The 26437-nt window shown below is 44.4% G+C and overlaps 1 protein-coding gene across 8 annotated transcripts in view; it reads left to right on the plus strand.

The window, feature by feature from the left end:
* Positions 1 to 26437, plus strand: part of LOC127583294 (kazrin-like) — a 469156-nt gene that overhangs the window by 440210 nt on the left and 2509 nt on the right. For all 8 annotated transcript variants that reach the window (XM_052039121.1, XM_052039120.1, XM_052039122.1 and 5 more), the window contains 2 exons: positions 346 to 512; positions 23056 to 23194. In XM_052039121.1, the coding sequence (XP_051895081.1) occupies positions 346 to 512; positions 23056 to 23194 (306 nt within the window). The remainder of the gene's footprint in view (positions 1 to 345; positions 513 to 23055; positions 23195 to 26437) is intronic.

The following is a 26437-nucleotide window of genomic DNA, read 5'->3' on the forward strand; positions in this document are numbered from 1 at the left end:
TCTCGAATGCAGAGCAACAAACAATCTGCTGGAGAAACTCAGCAGGTCGAACAGCATCCGTCGGGGGAAAGAAATTGTCGATGTTTTGGGTCAAAACCCTGCTTCAGGACAGATTCCAGCATCAACAGTCTCTTGTGTCTCCAATCTTCTCGAATGTGTTGACTTCCCAAATAAAGAACTGGACAGTATGGGTACAGAGTACATTGAATAAGATGCACCAATATCACATTTGTTGTCCCTTTAAACTCAACTGCCTTTCCCTTTAAACGTACTTTATTCTTGCTGGTGACTGGGGACCATTTTGACTACTTCAACAAAGCCTGGATCTTGTTCTGTCCTTCTCAGGAGTATGCAGACAACCTTCTCAATAGCGGTGTCCATGGTGCAGTGCTCGTCCTTGAACCCACCTTTAACTCAGAAGCCATGGCAACAGCACTAGGAATTCCCAGCAACAAGCACATTATCAGGCGACATCTCTTTGAAGAGCTGAACTTAATCGTCAATCCTGCCAGGTAGGCCTGGGTACTGTTGAGTGGCTAAAAGAGTCCATTGGGGTAACAGCAGGAATAAGTCGGAAATTATTCAGCCTTACTGTGGCAGTGGGGTCTGGAATGCTGTCCAGCAGAACTAGCTGGTGGAGTAGTCCATAACAATACAAGCACTGGACCACAAATTGCTGGAAATCTTCACATTTCAATATCTGTTCATTATTTCTTTCAGTTGTCTACCACCAATACACCTGCCATTTGTAAAGTATGTTATGATTGTTTTCCATGAGTTATTTATCAATTGGATACTTTTATACTTTTCTCTCAAGTTTCATTGTATGAAAATGTTTTTACAGATACAGTAGCCATATTAGTTCTAACCCCACTATCCAAATTCAGATTTACAAGCTTACAAAAGAAGTTAAAAATCACCACATTTCCCAAAATTTGACCATCTGCCTGTTTTCCTCACGAGCCTCAACACAGTCCATATGATAAATGAGGGAGAGGCTAACACAAGTACCTTCAGTTCTGCAGTGCGAGTTTAACTGCAGCCCGGAGTAATCAGAGTGTTCTGCTTAGTGCCTGGGCAACCCGTCTTTCAAATGGCACAAGTTGGCAGGGAAGCCAGTGATGGGTGAGTGAGGGATTTGGAAAGAATCACACCTCTGCAGGAGGAGACTGTCTCATGAGGTTGAGGCTGAGGCTGAAGAATATTCTTGAGCAAAATAGAGGAATCTATTTTGTACCATTGTACTACCTCGATTCACTGTGTAATGAATTGATTTGTATGATCGGCATGCAAGACAAGTTTTTCACTGTACCTTGGTACATGTGACAATAATAAACCAATTCCAATTCCAGTTCTTTACCCTGTATTTAACTTGTGGCATTCCAATGCTTGGTGCCATATAGGGAGGGCAAACTTCCCCAACACTTGTTATAAGATCACAATGTAACATTTTAGAAAATGATTATATTACTAGCAGATTCCCACTACCATCCGCAACCTGCCACACCAAATCTTCCCACTCAAGTAACCCACCACCCCTTCTCCCAGCCTTCCGACCCCCATGATCCAACCCCTGCCCCATAAAGCTCCAACTGTATCCCCAACCTTCCAAGCCCCTACCCCATGATCTGACATGCCTACTCCCCACACCACACCCCATAACCCACTACCCCTAGCCCGGAGCTCCCCACCCCGATAATCCACCACTTGCTTTCCCCAGCCCTCCACCCCCATAATGGGAGCTCAATCCCAAACCATCCAAGCTCAAAATGCATGTCCCCTGCCCCTTTCACCCTGGAGCCACCCGCTTGCTCCCACAACTTTCACTCTTATTCCCATCCACATAACCCACCCTCATCCCCATTGCTCCCACCTGTTCCTGCCCCCAAGATGTTCCTAGAGTTGCCAGTTCTGATCAGAAGACCTGCTCCCATCACTGACCACACAACATTCCCACGAGGGAATACCCCACACCAGCTGGAAAGGAAGCAGACTTGGATGACATCCAGTCACGTATTTCCCCCCTCCCACCTCCAATACTCTTGCAACTAAAAGATGGAAAATTCTTAAAGGAAGTGGTGAAAAATACACTTTGTTTGAATGCCCCTTGACCTTTCCCACCCACTGTTCCAGATATCAGAATAATCTTTAATTCTGAGACATCCCGGGGGAGTTCTGGAGGCTGGAAAACATGTTCCTCAAAATAAGTTAGAAGTCAATAGTTTATTAAGTTGGGATGCATTACATCGTGCAATGTGTGTTCAAGTATTCTGTTGCTCAGGTATTTGAGCAGTTTATTCCCATGGGGCCACAACATTGAACAGGTGTGAACTCAGAGGTAAAACAGAGGGCACTGGTTGTTGGAGGCAGGTCACAAGTTGACAGGTAGTTGCAACTTTCCGGATTAAAAAAAACCCCACAGAAGTAATTGCCTTTCCTTTTCTCGAGTGCGTACCTTTGATGTAGGACAGACTCTCACATCCGCGAAAGCCACCAGGTTGTCGTATAAAGCAACTGGTTCACTCATTGCTTCAGGTAAAGCAACCTGAAGCTGCAACATGTGACTGAAGCCGACACCATGTGTCCAATTCCAGGTGCCCTCTGAAAGGGAGCAATGAGATTCTCAGTTGCAAAGGAACTGCTGCAAACAAGAACACACTGTAGTTTTTCACTGTGTCACATATCCCACAAACAAATTAGAGTAAAACACTTAGAGTTTTGCATAAAGACGCAAAAGCATAAATTGGAAGGACAAGGGCAGCAGTTACAGGTGGAATCCCACCACTTTCACTTTCCCCATTAAGCTGCTCACCACCCTGAAATGGAAATAAGCCACCGGTCTATGCCACATAGATCATTGGGTCTAACTCCTGGAACTCCCTACCCAGCAGCACAGTGGGTGCATCTTCACCAGAAGGACTGCAGCAGTTCAAGAAGATGGCTCACCACCACCACCTATTCAAGGACAATTAGGATGAGCAATAAATTGGTATTGGAATTGGTTTATTATTGTCACTTGTACCGAGGAACAGTGAAAAACTTGCACACCGTTTGTACAGATCAATTCATTACACAGTGCATTGAGGTAGTACAGGGTAAAAACAATAACAGAATACAGAGTAAAGTGTCACAGCTACAGGGAAGTGCATTGCAGGTAGACAATAAGGTGCAAGGTCAAACAAGTCCATCTCATTGTATAAGGGAACCGTTCAATAGTCTAATCACCGTGGGATAGAAGCTATCCTTGAGCCTGGTGGTATGTGCCCTCAGGCTCCTGTATCTTCTGCTTGATGGAAGAGGAGAGAAGACAGAATGAGCTTGGTGGGTGGGGTCTTTGATTATGCTGGCTGCTTCACCAAGACAGTGATAGATAAAGACAGAGTCCGTGGAGGGGAGGCTGGTTTCCGTGACGCACTGGGCTGTGTTCACAACTCTCTGCAGTTTCTTACGGTCCTGGGCAGAGCAGTTGCCGTACCAAGCCGTGATGCATCTGGATAGGATGCTTTCTGTGGTGCATCAATAAAAAGTGGTGAGTGTCAAAGGGGACATACCGAATTTCTTTAGCCTCCTGAATGCTGGCCTTGCAACATCTAGATCCCAACAAGTCAATAAGTAAGAAAGAACCCAGTACCAGGACTATTTTTCTTTTGTGTACTGGAATTCATGTCAATCATGGCTTTGTTACCCCTGGAGTCTACTACTCCCCTCTTCTCCCACCTTGCACTCTTCACAATCTTAAGTTACTCCATTATCCCATTACCCTGCTGCCTGTGTCCTAACTCATGCCAGGTTTCATTTGCTCATCACCTGACTACTCGCTCCCAGTCCAGCAAAGCGCTGCTTTTAAAATTCTCCTCCTCCTGTCAAGTCCCATCAGGCTGCCACCATCTGTAACCTGCACCACATCCTCAGCCTGAAAATCCACCAGGATCTCTTCGCTCCTCCAGTTCTGGCCTCTGCTGAGCTCTGATTTTATTCACTCTTCCATTGGTAACCATGTCTTCAGTTGTCTAGACACCAAGCTCTGGAATTCCCTCCCTAAAAAATCTCTCCATTCCTACAGCTTTTTCAGCATGAAAGATCCTCTTTAAACCTGCCTCATCAACCAAGCTGTTGATGTTCAGTCCTTATCTCTCCTTTCATGGCTTCATGTCAGATTTCATTTGAGTCACCAAGTTATAGAAAGTGTGGTTAAATGGGATTCGTTTACAGTGGTTGGCATGGACAGGGGAGCCAACAGGCTTGTTTCTGTGTTGTAGGACTCTATGATGCCTTCACTCCTTCACCGTGCTGAAGGTGTTATATAAATACAAGTTCTTGTTATTGTATGTTCAATAGATTTTCATTCCTCACAGTCAGGACATCTATTCATTTCTCCCCCAGCACCTTCACACATCAAGCATTCATGGGTTAAACAAATCACAGGTTAAAATGCCTTGATTTAGTCCCCCTTCTGCAGTGCCAAATGTGCTTTACTGCAGTAGCTCTGCTTCTGAAGTTCAGATCTAGTGAAGTCAATGGAACCAAGTTTCAGAGATGGAGCAGAAAGTGCAGTTATTATTATCTGGGACATTAGCACTGCAGAACTGGAAGGCAATGCTCAGCACTTTTCTCTGCACTGACCCCATCCTGCCCATGTACGTCACCAAAGTGACTGTCAATTCAATGTTAATTAGTGCTAAGTTGTGGACATTTTTGTGCTATGAGATGCAGCCTATTTGGAATTAGATTTGGGCTGGGAAACGTGTCCCGATTCTGTCATGTAGTACAGTGCCTGGCAATTAATGGCACATTAGCCACAATTCAGGTCTCACACTTTACTGGAGAATTTGTTAACTTCATAGAATCATAGAAAGTACAGCACAATACAGGCCCTTCGGCCCACAATGTTGTGCTGACCTTTAAAACTTGCCCCAAAAACTATCTAACCCCTTCCTCCCACATATCCCTCTATTTTAAATTCCTCCATATGCTTATCTAGCAACTTGTGGCACCATTGAAGCTTAATAGGGCCAACTGTTAGCACCTCAACTGTCTGATAGGAGTTTTTGGTTTAACTTCTTGTTGTAGCTGTACGACAGGCCCAGTGGTGAGTTATGCAATAGATTGATTCATACAGTGATCACAACCCACCGTTGATATCGATGAAGGTGTTCAGCCCCGTTCTTTCAGCCAGAGAAATGCTGCAGTAATCCAAACAATGCCTTAAATAGTTCTAAGCTTTAGTCTTCCGTCCCTTTCTCTATTCCATAAATTTTATGTTATAAAATGTTCCTGGGGCAACGTGTGGTCTCCTAGATCTAATCCAGGAAACAAAGGCTTTCCATTTACACAGTACCTTTTGCATCCCCAGAGCACTTTGCAGCCAATATACGTGTTTTTTGAATTGTAGTAATTGCCGTTCCATGGGCAAGCACAATGGCCAATTGGCACCTTGCATCGTCATGCCAACAGGACTTGGCTGAGTGACCAGGTTGCACTGCTGCTGCGGATCAGATCACCAGTCTGTAATTTCCACCTCAGGGGTCTTGTCGGCTTTGTCATACTCTCCAGCAGTCCGATACTGCGACACAAATCCAACCTCACACCAAGTCCAACAACCATTCTTCATTAACCAGGATAGTCTAAAATAAAGGCAGGCACTTTGACTCTAGATATCACACCGTAGCCAAGTAACCAACTTCTTTACTGTGTATCATCCCATGACAATAGTTACTTGATTTCCAAAATGAAATGAAACAGCTTTGGACAGATGCTGCTGAAGGAGGAGATGGACTTGTCTTTGATTATGAGCATAGAGACGTTGTAAAGGCTGTGATTCTTCATCACCTCAAATTGGGTCAATATTTCTTATTCCTCCTTGAATTCTGATCAGTGACAGTAATCAATTTGCTGCCACCTTTTGTTGAAAGTTTGTTCAGAGTGTAATGTAATCAGGCGGTCTTGATTGGTTGCCTTTCTTGCACTCTTCCCAGTATTGAGTTCCATTGATGGCAACAATCGACAGGGATGTGAATCAAGCAGTAAATGTGTTACTGCTCTTACTGCATTTCCACACATGATAACTTTCTACCCCAATATCTTCTCAGAATTGGTAAAGGAGATAGTAAACTGACATAACCCTTCTGCCAGTAAACCTGCAGGGACACAACAGAATGAATGCTCTCCTTCTCTGCTGTGAACTCCTATGACTATTATTCACACTGTGGGCTGCTTTACTTCCCATTGAAGCTCCTTATCTACAAAATTCACTGCAGTTACTCACCTGGTCTTCACTGACAACACCTTCAAAACCTGAAACCTGTACCACTAAGACAGACAAGGCAGAAGGCACAGGGGAACACCACCACCTGAAGGTTCCCCTCCAAGTCACACGTCATCCTGTCTTGTAAAAATGTCACCAGTCCTTCATCATCACTGGTTCTAAACCCCCAAACTCTCCCCAAAAGCACTCTCTGAGTATCTTCAGTTCATCCTTCACCAGGAGGACTACAGTCGTTCATCCTTCACCAAAGGACTACAGTCATTCAACCTTCACCAGAAGGACCACAGTTATTCAACCTTCACCAGAAGGACTACAGTCGTTCATCCTTCACCATAAGAACTATAGAAGTTCAACTTCACCAGAATGTGCAGTTGTTTATGAACCTTTCAAGGGCAGTTAGTGATGGGTAATAAATGCTGTCCTTGTCACCGATGCCCACATCCTGATAACTGAATAAAAAGTATCTCCTGAAAACATAGTCTGTGGACAGCACAGCGGCACAACTAGCAGAGCTGCTGCCTCACAATTCCAGCAATCTGGGTTCGATCATTTCCTCCATTGCTGTCTGTGTGGGGTTTGCACGCTCTTCCTGTGACCCTGTGGGTTTCCTCTGAGTGCTCCAGTTTCCTCTCGCATCCCAAAGATGTGCAGCTTGATAAGTTAACTGACCACTGTAAACTGCCCCTAGTGTATAGGTGAGTGGTAGAATTTGGGAGCAGTTGGTGGGAATGAGGGGAGAATAAAATGGGATGAGTGTAATATTAGTGTAAATGGGCACTTGATGAGTGGTGTGGGATTAGTGGGCTAAATGGCCTCTTTCTGTGCTGTGTCCCTCTGTCACTCAATATTTCCACAGAAACCTTCTAGTATCTCACACGTGACCAAAAGTGGGTCAAAGCAATGGCGCTCCAATTTTAACTTGAAATAGATGTGTAGGATTCTTCCCACCCATCCCATCACCACCCCACAGCGGACATCCCAGCATGAGCCCTGGGACATGTAGAACCATAGCTTATTTGAATTTCCCTGCACGGTCACCCTCCTGAAGCCAGTGGGACAATGTGGAACCCTTCAGGGAATGGGATACTGGTAGGAGGAGGTGGTGTCAGGGATGCTCAGGGAATGGGCCTGCCGCATACAATGGCTGCTGGAAGAGGTGAGCTTGGGGGTTTTCCAGGAGCTGCCAGTGGTGAGAGGGAGAAAGGATAGATAGAACGTGAAAATAAAGCACGGACCCAAGCTTCTTCAGGTTATCCTGTTGCCTTTGCCAGATCACGCTGCCAGCCTTAGTGATGTCCAGGTATCCCAGTTTTCTGGTTAAAATCGCACTGTGGTGCTAATTATGTATGAGCTGCAGTTTTGGATCTAGAAGGTTTCTGTTTTCTGGCTGTGAGTTCAGCAGAAACTCTGAAGTCCCACTGCTTCTTCTACCCCTCCCTCTTCATGCAGGATGGACTGGGTTAAAAATCAGGGTTTGAGTGGTAGGCTATTCATATTCCTCATAATATATCATTTTGTCCTATGACATAGAAGGAGGCCATTTGGTCCATCAAATCTATGCTGACTTTCAGAGCAATTTCCTGTAACCTATTGTCTCTCATGCAACCCCCTGACTCTCCCAGCCAACAACACGAGGGGTAATTTGGAGTCGGCACTTAACCTACCGACCAGCATGTCATTAGGATATGGGAGGAAACCAGAGCACCTGGGGGAAACCCACACGGTCACAGGGAGAGCGTGCAGACACCACACAGACAGCACCAGAGGTCAGAATCAAATCTGGAGCTGTCTGCACCACCTGCAGCACCACTGTGCTGCCCTGTTCAAACGCAAACGTTTGTTGTTGCCAAACGCAAGCCTGATTCCGGAGGAGTAGCCAACATCTATGTGGGTAGAAGCATAATGATGCAGAGTAAGAATTCTGCCTGAATAACACTCCTGCCTGGTCAAATATAGTGCTCCTGCCGTTAGCCTGATGAGATCAGCATACTTTATCACCTATCAGATAAGAACCACTCTCCATGTACATTAGAGCAGCAGAGATAACAGACGGCCTGATTGAAGTCCATAAAATAATAGCATACCTATTAAACATTAGTGAGGAGCAGAGACCGCTAATTTAAACAGTGTATTTAAAAAGCAGCCTGGACATTAGATTGTCATTAGATAAGGAGGGCAGGCAAGATTTGGGGTACAGAGACGATGTGCTGGAAAAGGGCAAGAGGCAATGGGAACATCCCAACCTCAGTTTTTCACCTTTATGTCAATTCTGCATATCCGTGCAAATTCTGCAAGCTTCAGCTGACTCAGAAAGTAAAAATTCCTCCAGTCCTATCATTCAGAGGGAACATTCATTCTGAGGTTTGCTTTTTAATATTTGGTTGAAATGATAAGAATAAATTAGTACTGGGACCTGATGCTGGAGGAGTAAGCACTGCTGTGTGAGATAGAGCACGTTCGGGCTCTTGAACTCCCCTTTAATCGAAATGATTGGATTATTGGAACATTACAAATCTCCAGTATGCTTCTAACAAGAAGCTTCAACCATATCAGCAGAAGTTCCCTCAGACCCCTGCAGACTGCCAGGGGCCACAATGCATTGATTCAGCTCCTCTTAACTTTGGCAGTCATTTCTAATCCAGTCAGTCACACGCTCTTATCACCAAGTGTCTCCTCACAGAAAGTTAAATACAATGCAACAGTTTTATTAATTTTCTCCGAGAAGTTAATAACACTGCCTGTTTCTCATTTTGTTGAAGCTGATTAGATTTAACTGTCTGACTATTCCAGATTTTGTTTTCCCCACCAGCAACTAATGGGAAATGAGCAGACTGTGATGTGGTTTGCTGAATCATCAAGCCAGGTTTCCCTCTGTTTAACGCTGTAATCCTCCTCAAACAGGTAGAGAGGCTTGAAATGGGACCACCACCAATGCTGCACAGCTGTGAACCCCGTGGCATTTGGGTCTCTCAGGAAGTTCTGTTTGTAGGCAGTTCTGCAGTTATGTCGTGGCACCTCATGTGTAATTAACTACCCAGCGACCCTGATTCAATTCCCGCTGCTGCCTGTAAGGAGTTTGTATGTTCTCCCCGTGTGTCTGCGTGGGTTTCCTCCAGGTGCTCTGGTTTCCTCCCACAGTCCAAAGACGTACAGGTTAGGAAGTTGTGACCATGCTATGTTGGCTCTGGAAGGGTGGCGACACTTGCGGGCTGCCCCCCAGAACACTCTACACAAAAGATGGATTTCACTATGTGTTTCGATGTATGTGTGATGAATAAAGATATCTTATCCTAATCCTCTTTCCAGTTCATGGGCCATATGCAAAACAAGGCCCACATACAGGATCTGGGGCAAGTGGCCAGTTGCTGTTGGCCCAGGAAGGAACACCAAGCCAAATGATAAGGGCTTTGTAGATTTTCCTTTGAGTCATGCCATGAATTTTACAAATCCATCTAATCAGTAGAGAGAACAAAAGTCTAGCCTCCTTCCTGGAAGGTCGGGCTTGGTGCCAAAGCCACACATTAGCGGTTCCACTCGTGCTTCCAGTTCTTCTGCTGCCCAAGTGACAGTACTCTGCACATTACCGAGGGTGATGGTGGGACAGATAATGGTCCGTGTTCAGCCTGAATGGATTCATGTCATCACAGCTGAATGGGCTGTTGTTGGCAACATAAGTACATAAGAAAATAAGAAATAGGAGTAGGAAGAGGCCATTCAGCCCTCTGTGCCTGCTCCACCATTCAATCAGATCACGGCTGACCTTTTACCTCAGGACCACTTTCCTGCACCAACCCCATATCTCTTGATTCACTTAATATCCAAAAACCTGTGGATCCTCAACTTGGAATAATCAGTGACTGAGACCCCAGAGTCCTCTTGAGTAGAGAAGTCCAAAGATTCACGGCCCTGTGGGTGAAGAAATTTCTTCTCATCTCTTTCCTGAATGGCCAACCCCTTATTTTGAGACTTTGAGCCCTGGTTTCATGTGGGGGAAACAAAAACTCTCCATCAATCTTTCCAAGCCTCATATGAAGTTAGTACATTTCAATCAGATTACCTCCCATTCTACTAAACTCTAGAAAGTATAGCCCCTGTCTGCTTAATCTGCCATCATAAAACAAACCCCAGTAATCAATCTAGCAAACCATTGCTGTGCTCCCTCCCTTCCTTTTTTGGGAGACCAGATCTGTACACAATATTCCATGTTATATCTTACCGGAGTTCTATATAATTAGAGCAAAATGTCTCTAATTGTTTCTTCAAGTCCTCTTGCAATGAAGTACCGATGCTGTACCTACCTTTTGACTTTCAGTGATTTGTATACAAGGACACCCAGGAACCAAAGCATAGATAGAGAAATGTCAGGGTACAGATTAACTGTTCACTGAAAGTAGGAGCACAAGTCAATAAAGCCAAAAAATAACAAACAAAGCATCAAGATTAATTTCTGGTTGGATAGAATTAAAAAGTAGAGAAGCTGTAGTAACTCTGTGTAGGACCTTGGTTGGACCACATGGAACACTGTAAACCATTGTGGTCTAGATATTATATAAAAATATGGATATAGCAGCACTGGAGAAGGTGCAAATAAAAATAGGTGGAATAAGATCAGAGCTGAGAACTTGTACCTTTCAGGAAAGATTGAAGTGTTTTTGTTGAGAAAAGAGGAGATTAAACACCTGAAGGAGGTGTTTATGATGAAGAAAGGTTTGTAGGTGCAGACACAGGGAAGTTGTTTTCAGTTGCGGATGAGACCAGAACTGGAGTCCTTAAATGTTAGATAATCACAAATAAATCCAACATGAAATTCAGGTGAAACATACTTAGCTAGAGGTTGGTTGGAATGTGGAGCTCAGAATTGCAGAGGGAATTTTAGGAGAAAAATATTGACGTTTCAAACTAGGTGAGTATACGAGGGAGAAAGAGGAACTGGTTATGTTGGAGAGGTTCGATGAAGTAGTGTGGGAGGAGTTTCACGTGGAGGGCAGGTATGACCCTTCAGACCAAAATGACTGTTTCCGTGACGTGAATGTTTTATAGCACTTTTAATAAACCACATGATAAATCCACATAGACATTTTAATAAAAGTATATGTCGTTCCCCATATAATAAACAGATTGTCCGTAATTCACACTAAAGATTTATTTTAAATTCCTGATATTGCAATTCTGACTGCAGCCGATATAAAAATTAATGAAAGTTGAACATTGTGATTTGCTGCAGATTCTTGTTGCCCATGTGTGCTGTTCCAGAATGACAAGGCCTTGGAATTTCACACACTTCTCTTGTTATACAAAATGTCAGGACTAGAAATTTTATCATGCAACGCAATGTGTGTTGCATGATTTCATTTCAACTGAAATGATCATAAAGTATCAGCAACTTATTGCAAGTTGCATGAAGCCCACAATTTTTGCATCCAAATATATAGAGTGCTCATGAGCACAGTGGCATCCATCAGTGTGCAACAATGCTTGACACCACTTCCACATATGTCAATTTTGGTCCGTGTATGCATGGCCATGGATGACTCACGCAGAAGCAGGTCCTCACTATACTTGCAGCCTGCTTTAGTGAAGCTTCATGCAACTTGCAATTAAATTGCCGAGACTTTATGATCATCTTCAATTGAAATTGAATCATGCAACACACATTGTGCTGCGCAATAAAATTTCTAGGCCTGATATTTTGGACAAATAGAGTAGATTCAAGGTGATGGAGTTGCCTTAGATACCTGCCTCAGACATGCTGCTTCAATACATTCAGTGTCAGGAATAGACTTGCCATGCGATGACTCGCCCTGGGGCACACATCCGCCCCACGATTTCAACCCCAATGCCTTTGATTGCAAATCTAACCCTGGTCCCTATCTCCCCTCCCTGATGATCACTAGCCTGACCCCACCACCCCATTCAAACCATCAGGCTTACTAGTTGACCCTCACCAACCATTAGCACCTGATCTCAGCCACGTCATGTCTTCTCCCCAGCAATCTCTAGCTCGACACTCTTGAGCATTCTCTGGGTTCTCCACATTCTGTATGCCCCCAACATTCTCTGACCTGATCATCTTCAACTCACCCCAAACCCTACACCTGCAATCTTCACCCAACCTTCTCCAACCCTCCCTAATACGTCCCAATAATTCCAAGCCCGAACTTCTGATCCAACCCTTGACAAACCAAACTGGGAGCCCAAATCTCACAGCAGTCCATTCAGTTGGCCAAAGGGCCTGTTTCTGTGCTTAATGACTGTGACTCTTTGACTCTATGAGCAGCTCCCCAAATTGCAGTATGAAGCACAGTGGACATGACCTTAACCATACAACTACTTCCAGAGAAATTCAGGGAGCATTACCTGCTGCTTTATATGGCCCTTTTTGACCTCACTAAAAACTTTGACCCCGTCAAGATTGGCTGCCCACGGCCACGATTGGTAGTGTAGCAGTTAGCACAACGCTATTACAGCGCCAGTGATCGGGGTTCAATTCCGGCCGCTGTCTGTAAGGAGTTTGTACGTTCTCCCATGTCTGCGTGGGTTTCTTCCGGGTGCTCTGGTTTCCTCCCACATTCCAAAGATGTACGGCTAGGTTAATTTGGGCTTAAAATGGGTGGCATGGACTCGTTGGGCTGGAAGGGCCTGTTACCACGCTGTAAAAAACAAAAACAAAAAAAAATTCACTTCCAGAGACAATGTAACTTGATGCTGGCTCTCAGCAGTAGAATAAGGACTCAGTAATCCAGGATGCTGTCTGCATGCATAATAATCATTGATGCAACACCACTGATAACTGTTCCATGTTGGTAAGTCTGCATGATCCAGGAGAGCAGATAATAAAATGCCTCACAATCTATCTTGTACAGAATTGGACTTTAAACTAGTTTGCTGTTCACTTGTAGAGCATATAGCTGGCCTGAAGGGTAACAAGGACTGACAGAGATAAATGGGACCATTTACAAGTGCATAAGCCCTATGTGATTATAGTTTCAAAACTGATTTGATGATATTTTTGGATCCATAAAGTTTGGCTTTGTGAACCACCAACAAATAGCAAAGGCTTTTGAACTATTTAAATCTGCTCCTTGCTGTAGAATCACCTTGGTTTTACAATGCAGCATCAATCAAAGAGACAACTTTCAGGTCAGATGAACAGAGTTACGGATACCTGGAATATATTATCCGTGGAGGAAGGAGAGAATAATGGTGAAGTTGGGGAAGAGGGAACCCAACAGAAATTTGCTGGAGAAAATGCTTAAGGTCAAACTGAGGCCATCTAGTCACTTGTAATCCTGAACATCCCACAAGCAAAGGTGGAGGAAACTGAATCATTGGCTAAGATTATTGCTGGGACCTGGCCTCAAATCTAGCCAAAACTGAACGTCTCTTAACTGCTGCCTATGCAGGGTTCTGAGTGACGTCTATGATACAAGGCACCATGTCACCCAGGTTCACTGAAGGCTACTGCTCTGATGTTGACCTAAGGCATGATGTTTGGGCTTAGTAGAAGCTTTCCTTTGTATCTGCTTGAGTCAAACCTCAGTACTTTTCAAGGACAGTTAGATAAGTACATGGATAGGAAAGGTTTAGAGGGATTATAGGCCAAAGCCAGACAAATGGAACTAGTTTAGGTGGACACCTTGGTCAGCATGGACAAGTTGGGCCGAAGAGCCTGTTTCCATGCTGTATGACTCTATGACAGTGACTGCTATGGCAGCCCAAACTGGAAATGTTGCACAACTCAAAGATGGCCCTGCTCCCCATCTTTACGCTGAAGGAAGGCATGGTAACAACAGTCTACTGATGGTAGGAATTCTCACAAAAACAGGAAATTCTCCCTGCAAGATTCAACAGGACAACCCTTTCTGTTTAGCAGCAGCTTCAGCAAGAGCCTTGAAGGAACTGGATGCCAATGGAAGGGAAGGGCATAATGAAGGGGAGTGAAACCTGGAGAGCATTGCAGGAGGTGAGGAGAAAAGGGACAAAAGGTGAGAGTGCTGCTTAACAGTCGGAGAGCAAATAAATCCTGGCTTCAGTTGGAATCTTTGGCAGCATAAAAAAAAGGGGCAAGTATGGGTAGATGATGTGGGCAGGGATGGCTGGAGAAACCAGCCTGTAAGGGGGAGGTGAAAGATGAGATCCAGGTTAAAGTGGGTTGGCAGGAAAGGGAGGTTTGCTTCATTGTACTGGAGGTGAGCTACATCTGTGGATGAGAGGAAGAAGATGACAGTTTGACCAGTGGTGGAAGATGGTAGAGTCATGGATATGTGTCCACATTGTAAGGTTATGCCTGAAGTGTTGAGCAATCACACCACTGACTCACGAACAGCATGCCAGAGGAGAGAGTCCAAATCCTCTGCTTTCTGTGCACAGGGAGAATAGATTCACAGGAAAATGGAGATTAATCATTACCTGAAATGGGTACATGGCTTTTGAGGAGATGTGTTTGTTTTTGAATATGAGGAAATGCTTTCCCTTTAATGGCTCAGTATTTAATTACTATTCACATTCTAAATCCGCTGAACAAGGAGATGAATTTATAGCTCTGAGTGTTTAATACCCTGACTAAAGCCAGAGCGGACTTGTTTTCTGCTGCACTGCAGGCAAAAGCTGTTACACAGTGAGAGCTGGAGTCAGCGTCAGGGAGTCTGAGGTGCTGCGTTTTACAGCTCTTTTCAAATGCATGGAACAATGCTGCCACACAGCGGCTCTGTCCTTTAATGGGGCAGTTCCGGTTAATTCACTGCAGAATAGGAAAGGCAGGAAGGAGGGTTTGGACAGTACTGCCCTGAGCACTGGAGCTCCAATGGAGGTTGTTTCTTTGTCCCGTGAGATTGGATTTCACAGCTTGCCTGCCATGCCGACTTGTGTCGTGCCTTTAACATATGAGCCTATGTATTAGCAGGAGGCCAAACAGCCTTTTGAACCTCCTCTGCCATATATAGCTGATCAGTTATAACCTCAATGCTGCCTTCCTACCTACCCCTGGTAACCTTTCACCCCTTTATTATAAAGAATCTACCCCTCTCTTTAAAATATTTAAAGACTTCTTCCAACCCACCTGAGGAAGAAAGTTCCAAAGACTCGAGACCCTCTGAGATCTCCATCTTAAGTGGGCAACCCCTTAAGTTTAAACTGTGACCCCTAATTCTATATTCTCCCACAAAAGGAACTAACTTCTCATCATCCATTCTGTCAAAACCCTTCATGACCTTATAAGTTTCAGTCAAGTACCTTTTCCCAATCCTGAACTCCAGCAGATACAAGAACTGTCCAACTTTCCTCGTAAGGCAATCCACCCATTCCAATTGTCAGTCTAGTCAACCTTCTCTGAACTACTTCCAATACTTTGGTCACTGTACAAAGGAACAACTAAGACGGCCCAGACTTCTCCCCACCTCTCCACCCCATGGACAGTCCACCTCAGATTGGCTGCTAATTGGGTGGATGAGCTTTATAGGAACCAGGACAAGTCAGGCCTGGTCAGCCACAGGAGCTAGAATGACCTGAAAATATTCCTTTACTGGAAGAGATGGGGTTTTCCAAATCAGGTGCATCTCAAAAAGGAAGAAGGTTGTTGCTTGTGCGTTGACTACCTGTACTGCAATAAAGACAAACCAAAGGGCATTAACAGCTCGTCTGCTAACTTATGGCACTGCTGTGAAGCTTTGGGGTCCATGTACAGTTCATTAGCCACTCTTGGAATGGTTCAGATCTCAGACGTTGAAGGGTGAAGGGAGTTCCTGGTAATTGAACTTGGCTGGAGCCAGCTGTTGCAATTCCATTTCCCTGTTTTTTGGGAATGTAAGTGAGACGAGTGTGACTTTAGTTTGGGTAAAGCATTGGAGGTGGCAATGCAGAGCATGGTGTAGCTGCAGACTTTTACAATGGCTGGCTTTGTGTTTTTATTGCCAGGTTAGGGTTTTGTTACAACTTGTGAGCCTGAGCTGAAGCATCTTGTACTTCCTGTACCCGGCATATGGGAAGTACAAGATGCTCAAAAAGCACAAAGGTCACTTGGGATGCAAATGGGAATGGAACAGACTCATTTGGGGGCAAATGCGGAAGGGCAAATACTTAGTGAATGATTGGGTTTTCAACTTGGCAGAGCAGACTCGAAGGGCTGAATGGTCTAATTCTGCTCCTATGTCTTATGTCTAATAGCAGTCAAAGCATCCAAGAGGTGGAGGAAGGGAGAGTTTAGATACTTTATGCTGACTTGTAAAGCACTGTAGAAATGTAAGGTATACTCTGGACACAAGTATTTTGGAAGTGCAGGAAAAGATTTGCCATCAGTTAGATTTGCACGGGTATTTGAAAGATGTTTGGACGGTGAGACGGAGAGTCCATGGGCCAAAGCAAAACATCTTATTGAGGAATTAAATCTCTCTTCATCTTGGAACAATGCCAGATCAATCCTTGTGATCTTTCCTGACACAGTTTAGGCCATGGGTTGGAGTGGAATTCTAATGCCCACCCTTGGAGCCCAGTGGTGTTCCTGGGACCACCTGCTACCACTCAGTGCACTTGCCTTGGTGTGCCTCCAGTTTGTAGAATGGGAGTTCAGTGCCTCTCACCTAAAAAATGTTCCCCTTCTGTGCCAGACTTCACTTTGAGTAAAACTGAGAGAGTGCGAAATATTCAGAGACCATTGGCAGCACTCTCATGCCTGTGTCAAGGTTATGGGTTCAAGTCCCATTCCATGGTTCCCCATGCAGAACTGAGGGAGTCCTTTATTATTGAGGGTGCCCTCTTTCGGTTGAGATGTTAGACCAAAGCTGTTTGCTTTCTTGGTTGAAAATGAAAAGTCCTGTGGCACCAGTTCAAGAAAAAGCAGGGGAGTTATCCCCAGATTCCCAGTCAATACTGTGTAAACGTTGGGCACATTGCTCACATTGTATCAGTGATCACACTCCATGAATAATTGGCTCTAATTAGCTGTAAGGTGCTTTGGTACATCCTGTAAAGGACATTGAATGCCAGTATAAATCCAAGGCTTGCTTCCACAGTTAATATGGTTCAAAGGATTCACTTACCTGAAGGGTTTGGTGTAAAGGTGTCTTACACATCTTATTCAAATTGTTCCTGACATCTTCCATGTGTTGGCTTCCATGTGCTGAAGAGTCCTTGTGTAAATAGTTCAATCTCTTTGTGTGCTGCTGTGTATTGTGAAGATCTGCTAGTTACTCCAGTGACTCCCAAAGTTCAGTCCAGTAGATAGTCAGCCTTACTCTGTCACTGACTTGGTTTTGTGCACACTCCACACTGGCCATTCCCACTGAGCAGTGACATCAAGAGGGAGGGAGAGAGAGCTGGAAACCCACCATCTTCTTTACTTTGGCAATGAGCTGAATGACCATAAGTTTCCAGATTCTACATACCTAGCATTGGTTATTTGACTGAATTAAAGTGCGCTTCTCATGAGCTGAATATTTAATTTCACTGGAACGTTAGTGGAAATTCTCACTTTATTGCATCCACTTCATATAACAGGTCAATTTTACTGACATGACTTGTCCATATTTCATATTACATATTTACTTGTGACTTGGAAGGAGCCACTTCAGTCCGTCGTCTTTGCCAACTCACAGAGCAACCCCATTCTGCCACTAGTTTTCCTGTAATCAATTCTGCCCACATTCCCATCAACTCCTCTCCAGATTCTACCACTCACCTACATACACACTAGGGGCAATTTACAGTGGCCAATTAACCTGCCAAACCTGCATGCCTCTGGGATGTGGGAGGAAATCAGAGTATCCAGAGGACACCCACACAGACAGGGAGAAAGTGAGCATTCCGCACAGACAGCACCAGAGGTCGGGATTGAACTGGAGTTGCTGAAGCTGTGAGGCAGGAGCTGCACCACCTCAGAGACATGGCAAACCCCCGCAGTCCACCAGCAAACGTCCAGGGCCGTGAGAGGAAATTAAAAAACTGCAGAGACTGCAAATCTGAAATAAAAAATAGAGAATGCTAGAAACACTGGCAGGTCAGGTTTCTTTGAAATGTGAACTCTGTTTCTGCAGGTGCTGCCTGATGTGCTGTTTCCAGCATTTTCTGTTTTTACTCCTGGCCTGTGATGTATTTTACATCATCAGGCAGGTAGTTAACATCCATGACACCCTGAGGGGATTTCCAATCCCTCAATCATTGCATCGATGTTCTCACTCACTATTTTCATTGCTCCTGTCCTTAGACTCGCTGGGTTCTTTCTTCCTTGGTGACCTGTGTGGAACCAGGTAGATGGAGTGACAGTTTTAATGATGTGTTATGTTTTCATGTTGCTTCTCCTCTCTGGTCCACCTATCACCAGCTTCCTCTGCTCCGCAGGTGACTTGTGTTGTTCACAGTGGCTCTTTATCCTCCTCCTAATTAGCCTCCCACCTCTGCCTAATGAGATCCATGCATTCCTTTAAGCTATCAGTTCCTGATGTTAAAAACAACCCACATACCTTATGCTGCATATCCATGCTGTTAAATACAGCGCAACAGGAAGCAGATAAGAGACTGAAAGTTTACCAAATGTTCAGCTATTGGCAACATTAGGGAATGGAATCTTTTCGTCTTTGCACCAATCACTGAGATGTTTGGAAACACTGCAATTGTCAATGCAAGTGTGTTGATAAGCGACATTGTATTCATAAGATAATTTGTCACAAAGAAACATTTCAAATGCTTCACACCGCGAACTGCTTGGTGGTTATGCGGCTTCTTATACACACAACAACATGTATTTATCTAACAACGTTAACAAAATTAACTGCCCCACAGCACTTCACAGGAGCATTATCAAATTAAATTATGAATCAAGCAGCCCTCGGAAATGCAGATGATCAAAAACTTAGTAAGGGAGGTTTTAAGGATCATCTTGGAGAAGGACCGAGGGTGGCATCTGTCCTGAGTGGGACAAGCCCAAGAAACAGCCATGAGGTGATTGATTGAGAGAGGAATGTTGCCAGAACAATACGAGAAACATCTCTTTAAATAACACAAGGAGTGAACTGCTAATAGAAGGTGCTTTGGTTCAATGGTCTGTCAAAAAGATGGCATCCTTCCAATGTGGACACACAAGAGACTGCAGATGCCGGAATCTGTAGCAACAAACAAGATGCTGGAGGAACTCAGTGAGTGAGGTGGCATCTGTACAGTCCAGATGAAGGGTCTCGACCTGAAAAGTTGATTGTCCATTTGACCTGCTGAGTTCCTCCAACATTTTGTTTGTTGCATCCTTCCAATCCCCCCTCAACACTGCGCTGGAGTCTCGGCCCCAGGCTGTGTGCTGAAAATGTCATCTGGTATTCAGAATCACAAAACCTTGGAGCTCAGCAGCCACTGGCCAAGTCAAGCACTATTGCAAACTGTCAGAGAGAAGAGAGAAAACTTTGGAAAACCAGGCCCTGAAAAGTGTCGTTGCTCTGATTTACAAGCAGCATGGACATTGCTCAGCTGCCTTCCCCAAGGTCTCCTGATTCCCAGGAGACTCAGGTATCTCCTGCTCCATTCTCACCCCATTCTTCTCTAAAGTAAATTACTTGCCTCGCAGTAAATTGGGCTAAAATTACTCCATGAGTTTTCTTTTCGATATACCCAACTACAAAATTGTTATGATGCTTGAGATAATAGATGCAGTGTTGATGTTTTCCCTGCCTGTGGCATTCAGAACCAGTGGTCACAGCCTCAAAATAGGAGGTCTGCCAATCAGGGCTGAAATAAGAAGTAATTTCCTCACCCAGAGGTGGTGAACCTTTGGAATGTTCTATTCGAGGGCTGTGGAGGCTCAGTCACTGAGTGTATTCAATATAGAGACTGATAGATTTCTAGATATTAAGAAAATAAAGAGGTATGGTGTTTGTACAAATAAGTGACACTGGTTTTGATCTTTATGAATGGCAGAGCAAGCACAAAGGGCTGAATAGCCTACTCCTGCTTCTGTTTTTTCCGTTAAAAATCTTTGGCTTATGATTAACCTCATGTGGCACTTTAACGCTCAAAGTCACTGCCTAGGTGGGGTTTTGGCTGCTGATACTGCTTTGGTCTTCAACCTTGGAGCTGTTTCTTTGCCAAGTCAATCACTGGTACAAAGATCAAGGCACTGCCATAGCTTAAAAAATTAACAGCAGAAGTTTATACAAACTCAGGGTTACTGGGCTAGAAATTCTCCTGTGTAGTATGATGCATCTGTCTGTCAGAATTTCTAGCACTGAACACAAACACAATACTCCCCAGTTTTTCAGGATGCCTGAAAACTGTGTGATTCAGAGGTGTATGTTGTTCTTCCATAAGTTTGCCTGTCACTTGCTGAAAGTTCTTTTGTGCATTTGTGGCCCGTGAATAGATCCTCTTCTACGTAAGATGTCCCCACTTTCCCCCCCCCCACCCCCATAACACCCGCCACTGGAGGTTTCCTTTGTGACCAGCTCCCCCATTTCATCCTTCCCCATTTCACCCTTGAACTTTAACCTGATCATTGCCTCTGCTGACTCCACACAGCCTACCCCAAAATCATGCACTCCTGGATGCCCCAAATCAACCCTTGAGGTCCATATTTTCCATTGCTCCCATGCCACCTGATGCTGTGACCCCCCTCTCTTCCAACCTGGGTCTCTCTTCACCAAAACCAAACAGCCCCAGCCCACAACCCATGACCTAGCACTTAGGTGATTTCCTCTGGAGCTGGTATAGGCCTTTGTGGTCATATTTATTGGGTATTGGGCCTGTTCTGTTGCACTCACCATCTTGGGCTTGTGCCAATAGAATTTCACAATGGGAGGTCTAGACAACAAAAATGCTTTGGCTTCCTGTTCCAATGATTAGATTAACACACTTTTCAAAGTCTGTAATAATCTCTGGCCTAATATTTATATATATATGAGTTTGTCATTCTGTTCCCTTGTCACTGAACTTGAGCCTATCACACCCCAATGTCTGAGGAGAGCCAGACTGCCTGTAACCTCAGAACCTGTCTAACCCTGAGCTAAGGGCTCTTTCCCACCATTAAGACCACCACCTCCTCCTCTGCAGCCATGCCCATCTCCACTCCATTGCTGCCTCGGTTCATCTGCTGCCAAAGCCCTCATCCCTGTTTTTGTTACCTCCAGATTCAGCCATTCCAGGCCAACCTCCTGCCGCCATCTGCCACAATGTGAGCTCATCCCAAAGTCTGTGCCTGTATCCAAGTTTGCACCGAGGTCTGTGTCTGTGTTGCCTCTATTTTTAACCCTCTCATCTCTGATTTCAGATCCCTCCGAGCTCTATCCCTGTAATCTCCTCCAGGTCCACAACTGGCATTCGTCGAGAGATGCCCTCTTTCCACCCTGTAGTGTCTTCACCCCAACATTGGCAGCCGTGCCTTCAGCAGTTTAAGATTCTGAAGTCCTCTCCCTGACCTTTTCCACCTCTCTACTCTTTCTACTCCTTTGAGGCACTTAAAATCAACCTAATTGGCCAAGCTTTTGGTCATATGTCCCAAGGTCTTTGATTTGGTTACACTTGTATGAAGTATTTTGGCATGTTGTGCAATGTTAAAAGTTCTACATTACTGCAAGTTCCTGAAGGGGTCTTGGATGAGATGTGCTGGAGAGATTCAATGCAGTTTTTATCGTCAAGATTGCAAAATTTCCCTAATTTGGCACTATTGACATTTAGACTTAACTAAGAATAATTTGGAAGTTGTAAGCTTGGCACACTGGAGCAATAGAAGCTCAGGCATGGTATTAGGAAAGGATGGAAGAGTCTTTAAATGAATATCTAGATCTGCTGTACCTGTCTTTGCAGTGAATGTGGATGCTTCTTGGAGCGAGGAGTAACCTACTCCTCAATATCTTGATAGAGACAGAAGAACGAGAAAGAGAACAAACCATTTCCTGCCAGTTTCAGGGAATTAACTCAACGACATGACCACTGACCTCAGGATATCCTAAAAACAACGTGCCATCAATTCACTGAGGAAGTGCTTATTGGAGCATTGGAATAATTCATAATGCACAAACATGACTTACTGTTCCTGTATCCCACCCTTCTAAAATGGCACTGCCACAGGAGAGATACTACACCACAGGGAAAAATTTAAATCAGCTTTTTAAAACAACTTTTATTTCATCTTCTAATGCCACCAAAAAAAAGATTAACTGATTGTTCGTTTCACTTACTGTTTGGTTAGCTTCTCTGATAACCTATATGACAAAAGTCATTGGAGAGTATTATGTTACATCTGAAGTACCGTACTTAAATGTTACATGCACCACTGGCATGGTCAGTATTTACTGTCTCTCCCTAAAACACTGCAGCTCATCCCAGCTCCCACCCTGAATTGGGAAGGGAGTTACAGGAATTATAGCAACAGTGAAGGAATTTTCAGGTATGTTCAGCTGAAGACACCATACAAAATGGAGGGGAACTTGTAGGTGAACCTGTTCCTACGCAACAGCTGCCTCTGTTCTACTGAAGAGTGGAGGTTGGGTGACTGGAAAGCGCCCTAGGAGATGTTAGGAAAGTGATACACGAGTTGGTGATAGTGATCCTATTTGGGTCTGCGGCTTGTATTGGTGATGAGCCGATGCTATGTTGGGAAGTCTGTGCTGTATTATAAGACAGATGTGGTTGATAGCCTGTTCTGCATACCGACAAGGCCCATACTCCGAGTTCATGCCTGGCCTGTAGTGTGACATCTGCATTGATATTTAGCCTATGTTGTGTTATGACTTCTATACTTTGTTGTGAGGCCTGAACATTTATAAAATTATTCATTTATTTTGCAAACTCCATTAAAATGACCTGTTTCTCATTTGCAGGCATGGATTGTTACAGGAAAGTCAGAGATTGGGGCAGCTATGTTATGTACAACAGGGCTCACTGGGACATTATCACACTGGTGAGAGTGTTCTAGGATATGCAGAGGATGAAACCAGCAGAAAATACAGAACAGGAAGGGTGAGTACAGCACAGTGAGGTTAGAGTTGGACCAGCACTTTTATTCACTGTGAGACTGAATATCACCAAACACACCTCACCTCAGAATTTCTCACTTTCATAGATTACTGCACATTCTTTAACTCCTAGAAGACAATAGATGTAACTAAATAGTTTAGAAGATGTGGCAGAATGTTATCATTCATCTTTTGATTCATCATCATTCAGCTCTTTGACCCCAATATTCCCCCCTTCTTAAGGCACTGTTTTGTGTTGGATGGAGTCCTGCTGGCTACTGGACACTCACTGAAGAGGGCATTCTTCATTTGTGAGCCAAGTTCTGGGATATTTGATCACTGTCCTGAAGAACCCTGAGGGATGTGATCCTGGTTGAATTGGGACCATGCACACCACTCAGGTTCCATTTGCTGGGTTCATGTAATTCTGGCATCTTTGTATATATTGTCCATTTCCATTGTCCACTGTAATGCTCATGCCTTCACTCTGGAACTGCCTCCCTAACCCTCTCTGCCTCTCTAATTACTTCTTTTTCTTTGGTCAACTGGCCTAATATCTCCATTTCTGCTAGGCATCACATTTTGTGTGCTATCTCACCTATGAAGCACCTTGAGGCATTTTATTGTATTAATAAGATGCGAGTTGTTCATGACCTCATGGGTAGGGTGAGCCCATTGTTTGGTGTGAAATGGGGAGGTGGGGGTTGGTGAGTTTACCTCTGCAGCACTCCTTTCCCAGGGATATCAGTAAAGTGACTTAGAAGTCCAGCCTCGAGGGATGTTGCAGGAATTCTGAGAGTTTCCCCTCCCCTTTGCCATTCCTTCCATCTACCACCCACTCATGAAAGCAGTATAAGTTGCTCTTTATAGTGTGATAGAGTCAAGGTGGGATACTGCACAGAAACAGGCCCTTCAACCCATCAAGCCCAACCATCCATTTACACTGATCCTACATTAATCCCATTTTATTCTCCCCCCGTTCTCATCAACGCCCCTCAGATTCTACCACTCACCTGCACACTAGAGGGCAGTTTACAGTAGGCAATTTACAGTGGCCAGTTAACCTACCAACCTACATGTCTTTGGGATGTGGGAGGAAACTAGAGCACCTGGGGGAAACCAATGCAAGGAGAACGTGTAAACTCCACACAGGCAGCACACAAAGTCAGGTTTGATCCCAGGTCCCTGGCGCTGTGAGGCAGCAGATCTACAGTCTGCCACTGGGCCACCCTAAGCATCAGGGAATATGCATGCATCCTATTTATTCCACTTTGATCTTTTGGTGGCCCCAGCGCCTCTCTCCGAGGGCCTCCGGCACGTATCTGGAGATAACAAGCCTCATCTTACACAATAAACTATCCTCCAAACATACCTCGAGCCTGTGAGATCAGTGAAATGGGAATGCATGGCAAAGGGAGCCGCCAGCTTTTCCATCATTGCTGTATTGGATGAACAAAGCTCTTCCACTGAGATCAATGTAAGGCAGAATCCAGCTCACAGCAGAATTCCTGCACTTTCTACTGGATTCATGATAGGCTGTCCACCAAGTAAATCATGACCATCTAGCTTTTATCTAATAATGAGGTATGTAAGCACAGGTAGATTGTACCAGAAACTCTGATACTTTCCTTTTCCTATCCCAATTAAAGTCAGCCACAGAGAACTACCATTGCCCATTAACTAACATGCCTTCAAACCATTGACCTTTCTTACCACATCACTTACTGTGTTCACCACTGGGCAGGCAGGAGATCGGGCCACATCTGAAATTCATTCCATTCCATTCCATTCATATCTGGGATTTCATCACCCACAGAATCTCACAACCTTCATACTTGATTGAAATCTAAAGGTCCCAAGGTGGGGATGCTGGAATGGATGGTGGTGCAATGGGAGGACTGCGATGCATTATTTTCTCAGTTAAGCCTTGAAGGCTGAGTGTTGCATAACTCAAGCAGTTATTCAAAGTATCCTTTCTCTGAGTGTCAGCAGTTTCTGTTTGACTCTCAGTTCTGACACCGGAGATGATGGGAAGCGTTTCTGAACATACCTGTACACTAAAGAACAATTTTGGATGGGTATCTTGCATTTCATTTTCATTACTTTCAGGTGAAATATATAATGAAGATATTGCTCTGAAATTGCCCATTTTAACTGACTGTCAAAAGTCAAAGCAACCCCCTCATCTGGTACTTGCTCAATGATTTCCTCAATGCAGTCCAGAGTTTTCAAATTCATTCCAAGAATGTTGAGATCACACATGCAGACAGGGATAGGACTGGGAGCGACTGTAACATCCCCCTCCCTCTCTCCTTCACCCACAGGAAGAATGCGCCCCTTAGTGAGTTGCCCAAGAATAGCAATAGCTACCCCAATGCAAGTTAGTGCCTTTGGTAGAGGAATAATGAAACACACAAAAGATCATTCTTCTGTTTTCTTCCCTATTTATTGTCCATGATCATTTTTGTTCAACATCAAAGATTCGGCAGGCAAATCTCGGTGTGGAGCAAAGAAGTGTGAGCTGGCTTTGTTTTTAATGGCACAGCAAATGCCACTCATCCAGCCTCTCATTTGTTGGAGCAGAGTTGGTGGGGGAGGACAGTGAACACTCTAGGTGGGAGAAGAGTGGTGTGTAGTGGTGAATGGGCAGAGTTGTACTCCGTCACTATGGGGGAGAGATGTGCACAGTTGATTGTGGTGGAACAATGCAGAGGGAGTCTGCTAATTGGATCTAACAGTAAGGTATTGTCAGGTTGGGGAGTGGATAAGTATTAGCCATGTGGGTTTTTCTAAACTGATTCTGCTAATTTTTTTAGAGATCCATATTGAGTGGTGTTGTCCATGGGCCTAATCTCCACACTTTAATATCGTGCACTTTTGCAAAGCCAAACTACTAGATATGTGGGTAGACAGATAGGCAATGAGAGCTGAGCAAGAGACTGCAGATGGAGATAAACAGGTAAATAGGGACAGAAGTAGACAGGTCTAGAGAGAGGTAGAGGGTGAACTTGATGATGTTTTAACATTTCCCACCAATCTGTCCAAAATTGACAACAGTTACTATATTTAATTGATAAGTAGAAGAAATGGATGTGAGCTCTCTCCAGTACACTGAGAGAGATCTGCGTTTTTGTAATGAGCAGTCCACTCGGTGGTTGGGGTTCAGTGCAGAGGTATGAACCCCCCACCCCCCCCAACCCAGTTCTCCTTTCCAGGGATCACACCTATTCTCCATATTCCTCCCTTG

This window comes from Pristis pectinata, chromosome 26, assembly GCF_009764475.1.
Source record: "Pristis pectinata isolate sPriPec2 chromosome 26, sPriPec2.1.pri, whole genome shotgun sequence".
Classification (NCBI taxonomy): Eukaryota; Metazoa; Chordata; class Chondrichthyes; order Rhinopristiformes; family Pristidae; genus Pristis; species Pristis pectinata.